We start from the raw sequence: 19,888 nt of genomic DNA on the forward strand, positions 1-19,888 counted from the left end.
TACCGGGACAATCTCTTGAAACTTAAAAATCAATCGCGCATGCGCCAAATAATTAAATCTCATTGGTCGGCGAAATATTCCCGCAGCGATATTCTTGTCTGCTACGCAGGCGGGCCAACTTATGCAAAATGTGTACGTTTGAACTTTCAAAGAGCATAAGCATTAAATTCCGAGCGTTCTTTGAGCAATCAACTTTCCGACCTAATAACAAATGCCTCCCAAACCTTTCCGAGTCACTATCTCAATTATTTGAGATTCTAACCTCGAAAATTCGTATCAACTACATCGCCGCCGGAAACAGTTTGACAGCTGAAACTGGGCATGGACAGCCTGCGCGAACAGCCGATAAAACTCGCGCATGCGCGGTTGATTTTCAAGTTTCAAGAGATTGTCGCGGTATGTATATACCTACTCAGCCAGTCGTTCGCTGCAGCCTCAGAGTATACAGAGTGGATTCCTAACGACCGCATGGTCCATCGTCTGTTAAAATTTAATCTGCACGCGCTAAAATCTGGGAGGGGCTCTTTGCCAGGGCGACCATCCGTCATGAATTTAGACGTCAGTTCGCCGCGATGTACGTAGCATCCTAAATTTTGACAGTTGTTGCTGGTACTTGTAATCAAATTGAATTGAGAAATGTCAAAATTTTTTTAGGCTAGAGACAGTTGGTCGCCCTGGCAAACGGCCGCTTTTATATTGTAGTGCGTCCACATTATATTTCAGCAGACGATGGACCAGCAGTCGTTAAAAATTCACTCCGTATGTTGAAATTTTATGTTTCGTATTATTGCCCCGCTGCCCTTTTTTCCGCCCCTTCACCTCAGCAACCACTCTGCGGGAGCGAAACGTTCCGCTTGACCTACTGGCGGTGTTTGTTTTAAAAATTCAGGAATTGAGCAACTCACTTTATACGTACCCTCGCTATAAGAGGAATTTAAATATTTCTTAACTGCGGGAATTAATGAATTTTAGTGAATCTCAGGGTAGAGTTGTTTTTAATGTGAGGAAATCTAATACAGTGCTGAATAAAAAAGAAACATTTTAGTAATACTCATTCCATAGTAGTCAAAATATTTTCATAAAAGTTCATTATTTAACTGCAACTGGAATATCTTTCAATCTTGATGAATTCTTAAAGCAAATTTGTTTTCACGGGCGGAAGGACGAGCAGCGTATAGGCAATAATACCGTATAGTAAAGAAGTAAAATTTTGAATTATACGAATACCGCCTTAAAAGTCTCCGAGGTTCTTCAACAAAGGTATAATAGGGTAATTGCCACCAGTTCCGATACGTTAGGGAAAAAAATTCAAATCCAAGCTTTACAAACTGACTATTAAAATAAAAACGAGAGAAAACATTGTTATAATCACAAAGCAAACACATCTTAGGGCGGGTACAACAATGTCTATTAAGTGTCGTGAGGGAAGAATAAAGGAATACCGGTCTTTGTCTGATTGTCAGTGCTAAAAATGATTCGATGATACGCAGCGAATGATACAGACCTTAGACGTAGGTGGCACGTTCGGCAGTATTCCTTGGGCAAGTCGTTCCGCCGGGGTCCGAGGGTTCGAAAGTCGTTCCTGTGACCGCCAACCGAGGTAAGGTTGCCGGTGATTGAACGACGACCTCGCAGAACTCGCTGGAGAACTGCCCGCACTGTTCAGCAAACTTGTGCTCCATCGTGAAAATACCGGCGGCGTCGGACTTGGACTCAAAAGTGGGCCTGTTCGACAGAAAATAAGATGCCTTTATAGTTCAATTCAAAATCTTTTTCGGAATCAACATTTTTTTCGAGGATAGTTCACACTTTTATAGTTAGGTATAATTTGGACATTCGGACGAATTTAACCCTCGATCACAATCCGTCGTGACGGACTAACGAAGATGAACACTCAAATGCGCATACGGCAAATCATGTGAGTTCATTGGTAGATTTAAATGATTTGCGCAGATTTTTTCGTCTGCTTGTCAGGTTCACAAACTGTTGTGAGTCTTGACCAGATGCTAGCTGTCGGAATTAGCCGGCGTCTCGAGGTTACGTTGCGTTGAGAATTCGAGGTAGCCAAAATCTGTCGGACCGGTATTTAACTCACAATCAATGTAACATCGGAAATCTTGTGCGTATTAACAGTTTCCGCCGGGGTTTAATTAGACAGAGTTGGCCAGCCTGTCAGAACAGACGACAAACTTGGCGCACGCGCAGTTGGTGGTTTAGGTGCCTGAGACTCACCTGAGACTCTCACGTTATCATGTACGGTATATGCTTAGCATCGTTTAAACAATTAGATGACGTGGCTTCGATTTTTACATGCCTGCGTGTATCCAGAATGGAATAGTTCCGTGGGTTTAATGCAATATAGTTGGAGTGGAAAGAACTGGGTCAGGGTTAATTAAATTAATTAATCTAGCCCAATAAAGTTATGAGGTATTTCCTATATCTGAGTTTCGCACACGCGTCGCTGCAACCAACGAAATATACAGCAACGTTGTAAAACTAGTTCGCGACGCGATTACCGCAGTCAGTCAAGCGGATTTGATCGTGAGACGTGCAAATAGGATCAGATGACAAATGCGTAATCTATATCGGTCTGCATCGTAAGACCTTGATTTATCATTTCAAAGCGTGTAATAAACTTTCATTTCAAAACTATAATACACGTCTGAAAATATTAGAACATTGTTAACGGTTGAAAATGTTCAGGAATTTAATGTTAGGACAGATAACGGAAATATATGACCCGTGATCATTGCAAATCTCCGTGTAGTAAAGTTTATTGCAGTTACATTCACTTTGAATCCCCAATGGAAAGAAAATGGGTATTTCATTAAACCTGAGAAAGGGAGACCTGCACAGGCGTTTCTCTCTTTACACAAAAAGAATACTTCAGAAGTCAATGTATTACGTTCGAGCAGCTGCGCCATTTCTTATATGATAAGCAGCTTCACCCGAATGAAATGACGGAATTTACAAGCAGATCTCCTATTATTGTCTGTAATGAGTTATCTTCAAAGTGAAATAGCCAACATACTTAATCGAGAATTTCATCTGGACCGCGGAGCTGAGTCTGAATTGAATCGTCGTTGAAATTAGAGAAAGGCGAATCCTGATTCTTCAAAGTTGGTCTGTAATACAGTCCATACTTTGCAGCGAGAAATTGTTAATTCTTGTACAAGTTCAATGTGCTGCAGAGAGCGAGTTGAAAGTTAGGTAACAGCGTAGCTCTGATTGTCGCCCCTTTGTTTGCCGGGATCGTGTAAGGCTCTTGTAACATTCCAAGGATATTTGAAATTCAAGAGGACCTCGCAGGATTAAAAGCGTCGCGAAGATGAAGTCAGTCGAGCTGAGCCGACATCTGAGGATGAAAAATAGGCCAACTATTGTCCTGTGTCGTCAAGAGTAAAGGGACCTATGAAAGGATGGTCAAATAAGAGTCGATTTCGAGACATTCGAACAACATCTTGAACTCCGAGTGTAGAAGTGCAGACTCTAAATTTTATCGACTTTCACATGCTCGATGATTACAACTTGAAAGAGATGAAACCGTAACTTGAACCTTTACAAATGATCATACGAGTAGCAACGCGTCATGAGGGTTGACGAAATTTCACGAATTAATCGTCACTTCTTATTTCTTCAAATTTGCAACTGGAATATCATATCACCAAGAAATTTCTACCCAACCGAAAAAGCATTTTCTGACAAAAATCCGATGGTGCAGAAACGGTCAAAGGACCGTAATCGTCCGCTTTTCCGCTGAGCAGCTCACAATTGTAATCTTCGATCTTTGGCGCTTGTCTGATCTCTTTGTGCTTTACGTTGGCTCATCTTACATACAGTAAGCGCCACCCCTTACCACTCGTGAAGGCAACCAAAAATAAGGAACGCGAGATAAAGTTCAAAGCAAACCTTGTTTCAAGATTGGCTAGGTACGTTATACACTTTGCTGTTGCTGGAGTCTATTTATAGAACCTTGCAGGCCATGAATGCGTCGCCTGCATCTCACACGCTTATTCTTGATACCCAATAAAGTAACGTTTGCACCAAGTTTTTCATCTGCTCGACAATTATTATTGCAGCATTTAACGAATAAGAAGTTTAACGCGGAACAAAAACAGTCGAGCAAACAAATTGGAACGCGGTCTTATCCGGCAGTTTGTTTCGGAGGGTCAAATGTAACCACATTATTTTGCCAATTCGCAAGACATTTACCAAAGAACTGTGCATGACCCGGCATAATCACGATCAATTTCGCGACAGAATTAACGATTGAGAAATACGAAAAGATAAAGAGTTTATTCGAAGCTATCGCATATTTTTTGTTATACAAGTTGTGAATTGGGGCTGATCGACATTAAGACCCCGATGTTTTCTATCGCAAATTCGGAGCGCAAATGAAACGATGATAAAAATCCGTATCATGTCACATTCTAAAAATACGAATCTATAGTTGACTCGAACAAGGTTGTTCGGTATACGTTCGGTATTCGTTGAGAAAACAAGAATATTATGCTGCATGATTTACTGACATCTATATGTAGCTGTTTCAATGATCATCGCCGTTCCGTGTCACGAGTGATTTTTAAGAATTTACGGTTCAGAAATAGAATAAAGAGGAGAAAAAAACTAAATCCATAACACAGCATTCACGTTACAAATTGGCTGTATAAAGTTCTGTCGAGAGTTTAACATTACAATAATTGCTCATTAACCGAGAAAAGAATTAGCCTCAATTTGAATTGCGTAAAGTGCCTTGAATAATTCCGCTTGTAATTATAACGTGCAGATTAGCCTTCTGCGTAAATTATCCGCGAGGTTTATATCTCCCAACGCAGAAGTAAAAAAAAAAATTTAACATCGAATGAAACGAAAGGAAAAAATACTCACCGGGTGGTGGTTTGTTCGAAGAGGACAGGGAGGATAAGGAGGTAGTTTTCGATCCAAGAGTGCGCCATCCGCCATGTTGCGAGGCGTCCGAATGCCTCTTCAGCCGGAAACCGTCGCGAGCTGCGGGCGAGTTCTTGTACCATTCAGGGACGTTGAGCCTCTGCAATGACCGCTGTACTCGAAGTTCGTGTTCGCTAGGCACGCGTTCTCCGACCTTCTGCAACTCGTTCTCTGGCGGCTGGAACAAAAACGATACCTTTATTCCTATAACGTACATACAGGTATGCCGGTTGAGCCGAGCTTGGCGGCAAAACTCGTTAACGTCACTTGTTATATACCGACTATTCAGTGTTCAGTTTGGTTTATTAGCCGGTCTCTGATCGATGACCCGAGGCTCGGTACCCGATGCATCGTGTCAATGTTCGCACATACATACGACTTCTTGTCTATCTTGGCGTTTTTTTATCAACCGCAAAACTGGTGCGTGTAAACTGGCGGTATCTAGAGGTAAAAACTCGGCAGTTTGCGCGAAAGGTTTCGTGATAAGGATAAAACACCAGGGAGAACTGCGGTTGTTGTACTGATTTTAAACAAAAGAAAATGAGAAACAAGCAAAAATCTCTACAGAATTCTGATAACATTGGGATTTAAGCTGTGCAACGCGTCGTATTGCGTCAGAAAAGAAGAGGTAGTGAAGTGCGGTTGAGCATTTAAGTGGGTGACGATGTAGTCAGTCACAGCAACCTGAACTTGCGGTCTGTCAAGTTTGATCGAAGACTCGAATGTTCATCGATACCGAGTACAAAAATTAAGAAACAGGTCATTAGGCTGAAGTTCACTATTCTATGCTCACCGGGTCTCAATGACACCTCAAGTACCAATTATTGAGTCTTGGTATCAGTGACAATTCGAGTTTTCGATCAAACTTGATAGATCGGAACAGGTCGCTTATATTGGCTGTTACTGAAGAGCCTGTGTATCGTAGACTCGAAAAAGTCGCAGCTCAAAGTAAAATTCTTATAGACGCAATGCCACACACAAATATCAGGAAAATTTTATGTCTTGCGCAACAATAATTTCAGAAAATAAATTCTTGCAATCCAATTATATCAGCGATGGCAGGGATGTACAATATTTTTGGAAAATTTCTCGCAAAATAAAAACAAAAATTTTTCACATATTTTCGTTCGGTATTTTACATTTGGTAGAATTGCGCCCTTTCCGGAATTATTACGTATCACTGCTAGGTATGAGACTCTGAAGATAGTAAAAATGAATGACATTTTACTCGGTAACATGCGAGGTGAGTAATTTCGTGCACCTCTGTATATGATCTACGGTATTCGATCAACGATAAATCCTTATGAAAATACATCGTCAAGTTGCGTAAGATGATAATTTCGCAGAGGAAAAATCCCAACTCTTAGCGATCAAAGATGATCGATGGTTTCGAGAATCACGTTTCCGAGGTCTGGTAGTATTAAATTTAAATTTGAATGAGAAGATCGCGGATTATGTACTCCGGGTTTGCTTGCCACAGCGTGAGTTTGACTATATCATGAGGAATCCGTTCTCGAGGACGGTGATAAAATCGTGTTTAGCAGCAGCCCGAAGCTTTTAACCTTGATCGAGCTTTTAATATAAATGGGATTCGTTCTCCTCTCGAACCTTACCGTAGAAAAGCTTCTAGCTGCTGAGGAATGTCATATTGAATTACGATAACAAAGGTACAGCCACACCGATAGTTCGATAACCTCTGACAAAATATTCACCTCGTTATCGATGCAGGTACAAATATCTAAACAATATATAATAAGCTTGCGTCTATTCCATATAAATATGCAATATACTGCCATCAAAATTTCAATGTAATACGAAATTCAATTAAAGGGAATAGACCATTATCGAAAATAATAAATTTTCAATAACTCCCGCTATTTACCCTAAAAATATACCTGTCTAATACACCTTTATATATAGATATAAAAAAAAACGATTTTGGACGAGGTCAAGTCCATCTGCAGAGAATGAAAAATTTAAAAGGTACGTTGTAGGCATCCAGAGGATTTCGGATCCGAAGTGCTTGCGGTGGGTTCTGAATTTAGCGCGAGTATTTACTTTACGCGTAGTTGTATACGCGTTCGGTTTTTTTTACTTTCCGCAGACGGTAGGCAGCTGCAAAAATATAACAAGAGCGTTATGTACCTATAGTTTTTATTTTTCTTTTTTTTTTCACTTTATTGCGCTTTTCCTTTATGAATTTGCGAATATTCTTTTATTCTCCTTCGTCCCCTTCATATTTGCAACATTGCGTACACGTCTTACTTACGAGCTAAAATTATAGGACATATATACAAGGTATATAATTCATTCCGAAACTACAATCCATCGCGAATCGTAGAGCAAGTACACAAGACGGGATAAATCTTTAAAAATTATTGCCATGCATATATATAAAGATGTATTAAAATGAGCACCAAGTACGTGCAAAGATTTCGCGGTGAGCGGTCACCGCCGACTTTCGAATAAGAACAGGCAAAAAAGATTGAGAAATAAAAGAAGGTAGGACAAAAAAATATTACAGACTGATACGCAGTCGTTGCGAAATTTCGGGTGCTGACACGTGTTATATATATATATATATATATATATAACTTGGCCGAAAAACTTTCACATTGACGATAATAATAGTAATAATAACAGTACGTAATCAGAGAAAGAAATCGAGCCCATTGTTCTATATTTACTAGTACTACATGTCAGAGGTAGGTTAAAAAATTGACAAGCATAAGAAGAGTGAGAGTAATTGGAGTGGGGTTTTTGAAGAGGCGATGCTCGGTGTTTGAATCCACAAGCGTGTCTTTACTTTGTACGTAATTTAATTTTTATACGTATAGCAGGACCACCGACTGTAGGAATAATGTTATAAAACCGGTCGGCAATTGTGTGTTTGAAATAATTCCAAGTTTGTCGTTAGGTAAAAAAAAAAATCTCATCAAATTACCTTTTTTCACCGCAAGTACGAACTGGCAGTTTAAAAGTCTCGTAGCATTTTTTACCGCGTTATCTGGCTGACGGAGAAAGTAGAATAAAAAATAGCGTTGAAAAGCTAGCGTTTCGTTTTAAGACGAGAATTGAAGGGGCACATTAGTTGGAGAGGAAGCTAAACTCGAGCATGGTTAAACGCTACTTCACTCTTGGAATCTTCAAGTATGCGGTATAACGGACAGGCCGCGCCGAGGTAAACGGTGACTGCTCTAAAGGTGAGAAGTACCGAGAAATCTGCCCTCTTTTCGTTCCATCTGAATTTACACCAAACTGCTTGTCGGAATAAAATTATCGTAGGAAAGATATGCCATCGAAAGCTAACGCGTACTTTTGTTGTTTTTTTTTTATCGCAGTAAGCCATGTTGATTTATTGTCACTTTTGAAAGAAATTAATACGACCCGTTTTAAATGTACAAGTATGTGTAGAGGAAAATTTGGACAGTAGATCATTTTCTTTTTACGCAGGAAAGACTTGGTTGAAATATATCAATGCGTAAAGAACGTATTCGAATTTGGATAAAGGATGAATGCTCCGGTCGGTTTGATTTAAAGGTTAAAATAAGAGAAAATTAGTTTAAAAAATATCAAGGAATAGTATTTACTCAAGTAACAATAAACGAGAATAAAACGATATCCCCGCTATGTAATAGAAAAGGATTTCAACGAACTCAGATATCACAAGCTGTGATGTGAACAATTTGAGAAAAAGTATTACAGTCGGAAAATGTTCAAAATGATTGAATCGAAATCTGCTTGCTAACCAGATCACAGCAAATTGCCTGAAAAACATTAAAGAAATTTTACATTATGATATTGTTATAAGGCACGATTGTAATTGTCGACGAACATCCGCTGCACGGTATCGGACAATAATTTCTTTTAATCCACTCAAAAAGTAGCTATTAGAAATTTTTCAGACCCCGGAGATTTCTATGGCGATTGAAATGAGCCTAAAATCAACCGAGTACAACGATTCACCCAAAATAATACGTAAAAAAGTATTTTCACGTTAATTTTCGTATCTTCAAAAATAAGGGTGAAAATAACGAAAGAACATATAATTCAGGGCGAAAACCTCAAAGTTTCAAGTAATAAAAAAAATATTAAATTCGCACAGTTTATGTACCGGTTTTTTTGTCACACATTACTTTAGTAACAGTTAATCTAACTTTCTAGAGAAATTTTCAATTTTCACTTATTGTACAACTGTTGAAAAATTACGACCGAATATCGACAAAATTACAGGTTGAGGATCCCTGTTAAAAGCGGCCGATTCGGCGCTGTCGTCAATTTCGCGCACGGCAAAAATGACACGGAGACGGAGACGAGAGTAATTTCACCCACTGTACAAGTGTCACGTATTATGCGGATGTGGCAATTACGAAGAGTAATATCAACGAGGTTACAATCAGCGTCGACGTGTTCCTAGCATTCCTCAAGGTTAACAAAGTTGCGGTAGGCCTCACCTTCGTCGTTACGAATTTCCGTTCGCCTGTTGCCAAGAGGAAGTAGACCGAGTAGTCTACGGAATTTACGGCCGGCTCCGAGGGTTCCATTTTCCCTTCGACCGAAAAAAAATTATACCTACAGGCACGAGAATGCAGACGAGTTCACACAAGATATTTGACTTTAGTTTAGGCTTTTGCGTTATCTTACGTATATAGGATAAAATTCACGCCGTGATTTCAACCGAAAGTAACGTCTACCGTTAGAAATTATTTACACTGTGTCACGTCGTCATGACGGCGCAATTTCATCTTCGGTTGTTTCATCGGCTGGTGATACCGTCGAAGATAAAATTTCGAACCATATTCCGATCGAATGGTTAAACTTTTCAAACAAAAAACGAAAAAGACAGAATCCAGAATTTTAACGATTAGATTCGTGATAATCGGGTGTTTCCTCGTGAATAGAGAATCTCGTAAGCTTAAAAATGAACGCAACTTGTTCATTTTAATGCAAAAATTACAATCAAACCCTCCGAGGGAAGAGACGTCGGTCTTTTGGTTGAAGTGATATATGCGAGTAAAGAAAATTGAACGTAACAAACTTCGCAAGCCACCTGTGAGTGTCATATAATACACTCAGCGTGTACAACGAACACACCTCACTGGCTGGCATAGCGTAAGCAGAGATTTCGCTCGAGTTGCAAACGTAGTCGGAGACCTGAGAGGTCGTAACGTGTTGCAGGTATTACGTCAAGTTTCTTCAACGCATATTTTCGGTCCCCCGTATTCTACGAGTCGGGGTTGAAGGAAGAAAAGAGGTAAGAAAAAAAAAAAATGATAAAAACCGAGAGTGAAAAAAAGAAAGACCGAAATAAAACAACCATCTCAGATATTAGATATAATTATTTCATCTTCTGTACGAACACACGTCGGTGAATATTTATTCGCTGTTCAAAACGTGTGTACGAGCTGATGAATCGGAATGACTTTGTTGTTTCTAACATTTTTCGACCCGCTGAATTGAGATAGCTGTGCAGGCATATACGACGAAAGTAAACTCGGCGGGTTTACCATCCGAATAAATTACGCGCCGCAATTTACTTAGGCAACAAATCCTCGACGAAATCACGACGATAAAGAAACACTATCTAACATTTGTTAGAATTTCAATCGTATAAGCCCGACCCGAGAAATAATTTCAGCGAGATTTGCGATTGACAAAGCACGGTTGGATGAAACGTAAAGAGACCGTATAACCTTGTTCAGAAGCAAAATTTAATATCGGGTGAATTTTGAAATGGATATTCTGATTTATTCAATATTTCGGACGAGCGAAGGTAATGAATGAATGAAGGGAATCGTTGTTTGAAGCTGCTGAAAAAAAATGCACCGATGTTGTTTCGATGGAAACGTTCAACATGTTATACCAGGTTTTGTCTTTCAACGTATGTATTAAATACAGGTTTAACCTTGGACGACGATACAACAAATGCAAATTCATGTTACGTGGATAGGTATTATATACACGCTACTTTGAAACATATACTATCTTTCCGGATATCCAATTACTGATTATTTTCCAAAGTCGCATTCGCATTATAATATATGTGAATAATATAACTCCTTCGCATACTGTTCGTTTCGTAAATGTCCGTAATCTACAATAATTATACTATCATACTATAAAATTTTCACACCGCTATGATCAAATTCTTTAAAAAATTCTTGGGTCAGCCATTTTCGCGAGGGGGAAATAACTCGAGGTATTGATGTGTCGATAGATTTGTGAATTAACTATGATTCACCGGAATTAATGAGAGTCGAGTGAATTAATTAGAAATAACCGAACGAATGTAAAATAACAGAATTAATGATAATTAACTGTATTATTAAAAATCAATTGAAATAATGAGAATTAATTGAGAAATAACTGAATTACGGAAATTTAATTTAAGTTGATTTGAATTGGTTATTTGAATCGTCCAAGAATTATTTCTTTTGAGGAGAAAAAATGAATCTTAATTAAAAAAAAATAATTCCAACTAACAGGGAATAAAAAAGAATGAGTTGGAATTTTTTAAAACTCACTTGAATCAAAGTGAATTGTCAATAAATACTAAGAAAAAAAATGATTATTAATGAATTTTAACGAATTAAATTACCTTAAGGAAATTTATCCAAATTAAAAAAATTATATCAAATCAAAAAATTATTGCTTCGCTCAAACCTCGAGTATATGGCTACGGAAATCGATCTTATTCAAGACTGTTCGCATTTTGCCTTAAAATGGTGTATCTAATTTCGGCAAATTCCTGGACCCTCATCGCACGCCAAGAGCAAAAGCTTGTACGCATATATAAAGGGAGTCTGAATCCGACTTGGGACATTCAATTACACCTTTACAATAGCTATATTTCATCTTGGCAACTCGGCTTTTATATCACCGAGGTTATAGTATTTCCAAGTATACAAGGCACGCAATTTATTCCGGAAAGAACATACAGAGTTATTTACAATTACGACTGTTGGACAACTCGCGCCGTTGAGCTTTGTTTCTCGATCGCGTTGCTTCGCGATGTTCCAGTCATTCCTACACCCATGACCCCGCCCACTCTGCAGCAATTCATTCTCAAACTGTTGGATTTGCCGGGAAATGAAGAAACGGAGTTAGCCAAACGCGCGTTTTCAGTCACGCTACCATGTCTCAGGGTAATTCCAGGGTATTCATACTACGCGCCGGTTGATCATACCAACGTCGTACTCCTGCATTATTCAAAAAGGCATGAACCTATTCCGAAGAGGATCTATGAATTGAAACTGTACCTACCTACGTAGCTATCGAACGAAACGAAATGAATTTTCACTTACCCAGTGTTTTCTGATACCTCGATAAACGATTGATTCCAACGAAAGATGACCACTTTTTACCGAGTTTCATTCACCGAACCGAGTGCGAAGGAACCCGATAAAAGAACAATGTATGTAGGATGTTACATACGTGACTGAAAGATCGGACGGCTTTCCCTTCCTCGCGTGTACAATGTATACGTGCATAGGTCTGCTAAACCTGCATGTTCAACTTGTAACTCACACGGGTTGTCACATGTTGGACTTGAGGATGTTTTTGGAGTCGCTCAGCCCCGGCGGTCCCCTCATCGTTGATATTCTGTTCGCAGTTGATCGTGAGAGGTAGTTGAAGTGATGTTATAATCGTGCAGGGAAATATAGCGGGCGTTTGCAAGGCACAGAGTGCAACAATCGTGCGAATATCATGTAATTCACGCGCGGTGTCGAGAAGATCAACGTTTCTGACATAATCATGTTTTTGAAGCACTTGAGACCAGTATCGTTATTTAAGCACTGGTGTTGTACGAAGTTCAGAGGAGATACAGAAAAGCATGAAATTGTTTAGGTTCAATAAAATGGTGACGTGTATTATATAGTCGGTTAAGAGCAAGGACATTCTATCTATGACATGTCAGTGCATTCGTTCAATAGACAACATTAATCATCTTATTAGTTTACTTTCCACTCTGTGACTGAATACATTTATCCTCGATAAATTCATTTCATACGTACAACAAGCGTGCTAATGCTTTTGGACTCTTCGTTACATGCATAGGTTAGTAACGGAAAATCTATCGTTGATACATTGCCTTGTTATACATGGTAAAATACATGACCTACACAACGAAATGATCAATCGGTTGAAGATTTGCAATTAAATAAAAATTTCCATTGAGATGCATATAAATAAGATCATCTGTCAGACAGGGCGAAGAATAACGAAGTACAGCTAGGTATACAATATACATATAGCAAATTTGACGTTATTCGATCTTCTCCTATTTCATCGTAAACATCGGCATACCTACCACAAGCGAGTTTTGTGCGTGATGAATTCACTTACGTCATACGTACATCGAATATCTGACGTAACCTTACCCAGGAGACGCGCCGTTATTAATGTCGTTTTATTGTTACATATTCCTCGGGTGGTTGTAGATACTATTTTCCAATCAAAAGTTACGGCGCACCGTCATGTACATGGCAACGAGTAATCCGACTATGTAACATATTCCGAACAATTTCATCTCCGATAGCAGCACTTTCTCAGACGGATTGAAAGTGAGTTAACTGTGCTTCGGAATTGGACTCCTTATCCTAATTATCTTTTCGAATAATTCGCTTATTGTTCCCAGGTAACAAACTGGTTGGCCAAATGGGACCCGGATGAACTGTTTTACTACTTACACTGGAAAATGTTGAGCCAATGTGATCCGACAATGGGAAACACTCTACAGTACGTTAGGGAATACTCCACAGTAAACGAACTGACTAAGGAAACGTTTACCTATATCCAGTGAATAAAACATGTTTGTTCATGCGCTGGGTGTGTTTCTCAAGGCGTTCGTTCACCGGTACTTTTACCCTAAACATACCGCGATATGGACTCTGAAACAGCCGGTAATCATACAATTCGTTCCTACACGTTTACGTAAGAAGGATATACAGGTATACGTACAAGGCAATGTTACTAATAACTCTTACTTTTACTTTCGGTTTCAGTTTCGTCGTTCGCGATGATACAGCGAGTATACTTATGTCGCGTTATAATTACCTATCGCATGCTCGTACTAGCCTAGTTTTTGACCAACGTAACTTTCGGTTATACGTTTTACCTACACAGCTTTTGCGGTAATTTTGTTAGGTTTACACCGCGGCATTCCCCGTGTCTGACTCATGCGTCTCTGTGTAGAGATATGCGTTCACTCGCTATTATTAGGGTGCTTGTATGTTTTGCGAGAAAACATTGGAACAAACATCGGTTCGCTGCAAACAGTGACCGCTGACTCATTCTGGTCATTCGATGCCCATCGGCAATATCCATCCCGTATCATTATCACATCGATGAAATTGCAGTATGCAATTCCAATGAAAAAACGATGACGACGTGTCGTAATGAGAACTAGCGCGCGTTCAAAAGCGTGTAATTAATCATTCGGGAAGACCGAGAAGAGGCGGATGAAATTCGCCCTATAAACTCTTTGCAAGAGTCTGCAATAACTTGGCGAAGGCTTATTAACGTTAACAAGACGCCGAGTCCACCCACCAGCAATCTGCTTATCAGATCCGTCCGCCCATGAGAAGGAAATACGCCGATCGTGGCTTATCTAACTTATAAATTTCCCCATGGTTGGATGACTGGCTCTTCACTGCAGGACGGATCTACTCAGTTGATATTACAAAAACGAATTGATCCTTTCCGCTATAATCTGCACATGTATGTACGTGTATATATCGGATAATAAGCTCAGCAATGACCGTTACGGACCCGTTTGGTTCCTTTCCACCGGCATTGCATAGCGTTCGAGTCAATTAGCTAATTGCTCGACTGCTCCGATCGATCCTGAGAAGCGCGGTGATAGATTGATGAAAACAAAACCAAGAAACAGGAAAGATAAACGAGGCGAGTGGAAAGTAACCTGGTAAATTTTCGCTCTCGTCACTCTTCATATTTTATTATTCTCTGATTATAGGTTCATACAATATACTCAGAGATGAATCGACTGTGCAGCAGCTGTTGCAGCTGGCCTGAATTATGTAGACGCATGTTAAACTTGAAGTAAAAGAAAAAAACATTCATTAAATATTATTTATCCAGTAGTACGTGACGTCCATCGGGTATGCTAGAATGACGTCATACAAAGGGAACGCGCATCATTATGCAACGCACAGCTAATCCGCCTAGTCTGACACCATTAGACTTTGCCTGTGCCGATACGTGATATTGCCTGGCATCGCCACTGTTCCACCATATTGTTGTACTACACGCACGGAGATGTTTTAAGTGCCTTTTTTGTTTCCAAGTACCTTAAGTCTTTTCATCTAAGGTAGTCCGGAAATCGATGTTGGATCCTAATACCATCGGTAGGATTGTAACTGATACAATATTGGAGAGAAAACAATTTTTGAACACTTTTTCGAACGCTCCGAAAATTTGGATATTTGCCATGCAGTGTATATACTTCGCGGAGTTGAAAATCAGCGACTACGATGTTGATGACGTTGATTTAACTTAAAAACTTGTCATTTAATACACGGATGATGAATCGAGGATTTGTTTGTTAGCAAAGAACTGCTTTGCCTAGTTTGTCGAAGGATTGCAACCTTGGCAGTACAGCTTGTCTTCACTAGTATAGTTATAATGAAATGGGAATCACATTATTGATGATACAACACTGAGTGATATCGCTGTGTCGAGTCATAGATACTAGATGATACATTTTCCATACCAGACAAGTTCATTCGAACGAAGCACGAAGAAATCGAATTACAGCTGATGGGCCATGTGACGTCTCGTATATTGTACACATTGCGCACCAATTCACTCCACATGATTGCTGCAGTGTACCCAGTGTACACTCGAACACCAACAAAACGTATTACGGTAACGTCAGCGCTTTGCGATTACTCAAACATGACTTAAACCCCATTAAAGATACGTTTAAAACAGAAAATCGTCCGCTTCCGTACGATTTGTCATCGGATTTAATGACCCTCCGCGAAGGAAACAAGTTCAGAGTTCAAATTCGGAGAGTTTGTGCATCGACAACTTCGGGAGCTTTGAAAAAAAAAAAAAAAAATTAGCTAATGTCAGAACATCTCAATTCAACCTCGATATCCTTGGGATAGAACAAAAACTCCTGACCAACGAAAAATTTCATGATTCTCTGGAGTAATTGTATGACGACTGGGAAGCCTGAATGGCTCGTACAACTGTTCGTAATTTGGAAGCACCGGGTAGGTATACGATATCGTTGTGTATAAACCGAGAAACGTGGGCACGGCTGTCATCCGCCACTGCAGCATACCCTTTGTTTTCTTTCAAAGTCCCGTTACCCTAAACTTCGTTAGTATCGATACGTTGGATGAAAGTTAATTAGGAATAAACACGTTCCGACGAGGATCGATTCCCGCAGTATATTTTAGTTTACAGAGTAGCGAGATCAGAGTTTATACAGTTTAGATTAGACGGTATGGGACGGTTACTAGGAACAATTTAGCCTTGCTCGATGTTGTTAGTTAAATGTAACCTCCTACTCCTCGCACAGATATTTACTCGGTGGAATGATTCGGCGTGTCGTATCGTATGCTGCACGAGTATTGTTTCTGTATAACAGTCGATGAGAACAGAAAATACCTTTATTTTACTACAACTGTATAAGTATAACGTATTTTCACGAACGGCTGATCCGTGCGTTCAAAATTTTCGACATCTCATTTCTGCTATCGAGAAAAGATGACTGCGATATATTCCCTGCGTAAGCTGTCGACGCATGACGTAGGAATCTGCCGTTGCACGTACGTTCGATCATGCGAAGAATTGATCGAGTCGAATTACGCATATCCGACTTCTTGTTTCATTAGCGAAAAATCTCATTGCGTAAAAAATCATAACGCGCTTTTCGTACTTGTTACATCAGTAAACGACGATTCGAGAATGAATCGGCTTGTTTGATTGAAAAATACTTTTTTATCAAATACTCGTGTATCCGTTTTTTAGCACTTGCAAATAATTAACGACTCTTTGAACGACAATATAGCGGCAACTTGAACCCGACATAGAATTTCTTTTGGCATGCATTCTTCTGCTTTGCAGAATATACATGCTTATAGCTTTCTGCAGGGTTCAGAATTTAAAAATGCTTGAAATTCGAAACGGCAGAGTAACTTTATCAGTTAAATCGACGTCGGGTGAGAAACGAAACTTATTAAACAAATTTGTATTTCTGGCACCGAGTTATAAACCGACTCGTACCCAAGTCAGTACCGTTACGCGAGATTCATGCAATAATTATATCTTCTCCATGTGAGAGAATTTTAGTTCTAATTCCGTTTTTCCTTTATTCTAATCCCCGTGAGACTACTAAATAGTAAACTAACACGCGCTTTATTTTCTTATAATAATCGCCTAACACTAAACAACGACGTAGTAAAAATGTACACTTGAATCATGGCACGTAGATTTTTTAGTTCAATGCCTTTAATAGTACCGACGCTGGTGAATTGGATGATAAATTAAATTAATAAAGAGTTTTTTTTGGTAGAGGAAGCTAGTCCGGATAGTCTCTTCCTGCATTAAAACGTTTTGGCATTAGCACAATCATTATAACTGATTGTAAGCGATGATTCAATGACACACGCTTAGTCATTAAGCAGAACAAGTTTTAACTATGTATGATCGCTGACTCCTTATGCGGGAATACATTACGTCCGAAGGCCTTTTTCGCAGTCGCTATACTCGCAAGAATTTATCTTCTCGTTTAATATTTGAAATACACGATTCGATATGTACATTTATAAACAAAATTAAATATAAGGTGCAAATATTTTACAGCGAGCATTCTTTCCGTGCTTTACCTAGCTGATAAACGTCGGATTGAACAGATGTTAAATCGACACTTTCCTCGAAAGTAACTAATCCGAATACAAGCTTCGGCAAAGTGTAATTTAGTCTGTGTGTTCAGCGGCAGTCGTTCATTGCAGTGTGAGGCATTGATATTTGAGACAATTTAATTAGTGACGGTAAGTAAATGTATCGCTTGGCTAGATAATTAAGGTTTTCCTCACAGACATCCAGGTCTACACGCGTCGAGTCTCACAAAATAAGTAGATCACTCAACTTGTTATCAGTCTTGGGAATTCGTTGATCGACTCATTAAAGTCCATCGATAATTTAAAAGTGTAACTGATATCAAAGCACTTCCTCTCTCTCAATTATAGACGAACGCTTGACAGCTGCAGCTGCTAGCGGCTATCTCCGATTTTATTAATTTTATTACGAGATTGTCGTGCGTTACTTTTTCTAAATACTTAGATATCGGTGCTTTATTTCATTGACTCGATTTCATTGCAGGATTTTATACGGAAGACGGTTGTCTACAGATTTTCTCGAAGACATTTGTTCGCCATGTTGGGATCATTAAATATTCAACTTTATCTCATTTGACGCGATTAGATACTAAGCTTTTGTTTACAACGCCAGTATTTTCTATTTTGCATTTTCAAATAGATTTCCCTGACTTACAAATATAATAATTTGGCAAATACTCGATGCACCTCTGTTTCGTAATAAAATTAATACAAGATATCCATTTTTAGCAAACCCAGCTTCGTTTGTTAAAAGAGATAAAAAAGAAAACAGCGTTTCGCTGATGAATCGAGCTTTCAAATGATCCACAACGCTTATGAAAATATACCGATTTCATTTTCCCCTCCGCCTTGCTCACAACCAACTTTCTACGACGCATTATAGCTAAACCGTGCAGTTTGCATCGCGACGCCTACGCTGTGCGCCTTCCCACCGTCCTTGGCGCTGGTTCACACACATGATACACGCATGCCTGAGAAAATATTTTTATACATCTCTTCCCGAGCCTCTTTCCCTGCATGCCCACGTGACTGTTTTTCTTTTTCATCTCAAGCGATCATTTCAATCCGCCACAGGCTGCGGGCGAAATTTGCACAAATATACCTAAGCCATCCTCACACTCCGCATTATCGAAACTGCACAATTTCACTAGCGAAAGCTTTCCTCCGCCTTTGCAACGACTGCTTATACGTATACACATATATTAGCAGCAAAATTTCCTGAGAGAGAGAGAGAGAGAGAGAGAGCATAAAGAACCCTGCAGCATGCTTTCCATTCTGTCGCGCGTTTGCTTTCGCTCTACTGTTCGCGATACATGGAATGCGCTTTTCCATATTTCCTCTGACCGCATGTGAACAGCCCTCTGTAAAATATTCAGAGTTTCTGATCGTTACTGCTGAATAATTTCACACGAGAATTCCTCTTTAATGTATAGGTTATATATTCAAAGGCATGCCTTTGTCCGTAATATTATTATTACAACCATATTCCGCAGTGGGTGATTACGTTTGAAATTTTTTTATAACTGACATAAAGGTTATGCTATATACGAGTAAGATATTTTTACACCCCGACGAATTAATTGAATTTTTTCTTGTGCCAAAATGTTTACGCGAGGGGGGAAAAAAATTCTGCGAATCAAATTAAAAATAAGAATATAAAACAAGTTAATTGCATATTAAATCTTCGAAGCCTCTAATCATCGGGCTTTGCCGTACAATACATAACATGGGTATACGTACATTGAGAGTGAAATTTCAACGCGTCAAATATCCACAATAGCCACGTATTTTCGTGGGAAGTATGTAACAATTATGCGCGTATCTGTGTACGTTAAATATACATGCGTATTCACATGGATTAGTCATGATTCATAAATTGGCATTTTCAGTTGTTCGGGTGAACTTTGGATTCTGAAAATGTACGTTTTCTTAGCCATAAAATACGGTCATGGCACGCGAATTTATTGCACATCAATCCATAATCAATGCGCGACGGTGAGTCATGGAAACTATGAAAAGCGTTCAAATATACAAACACGCGTTTATTCGATTTTGACGACTAACTCAAC

At 39.2% G+C, this 19,888-nt stretch overlaps 1 protein-coding gene across 5 annotated transcripts in view; it reads right to left on the minus strand.

Annotated features, from left to right (window-relative positions):
* Nucleotides 1-19,888, minus strand: part of LOC124300917 (uncharacterized) — a 77,174-nt gene that overhangs the window by 15,627 nt on the left and 41,659 nt on the right. For all 5 annotated transcript variants that reach the window (XM_046755414.1, XM_046755413.1, XM_046755415.1 and 2 more), the window contains exons 6-7: nt 4,888-5,125; nt 1,505-1,725 (exon numbers count right to left, since the gene is read on the minus strand). In XM_046755414.1, coding sequence (XP_046611370.1) covers nt 1,505-1,725; nt 4,888-5,125 — 459 coding nt within the window. The remainder of the gene's footprint in view (nt 1-1,504; nt 1,726-4,887; nt 5,126-19,888) is intronic.

This window comes from Neodiprion virginianus, chromosome 3 (genome assembly GCF_021901495.1).
Source record: "Neodiprion virginianus isolate iyNeoVirg1 chromosome 3, iyNeoVirg1.1, whole genome shotgun sequence".
NCBI classification, from domain to species: Eukaryota; Metazoa; Arthropoda; class Insecta; order Hymenoptera; family Diprionidae; genus Neodiprion; species Neodiprion virginianus.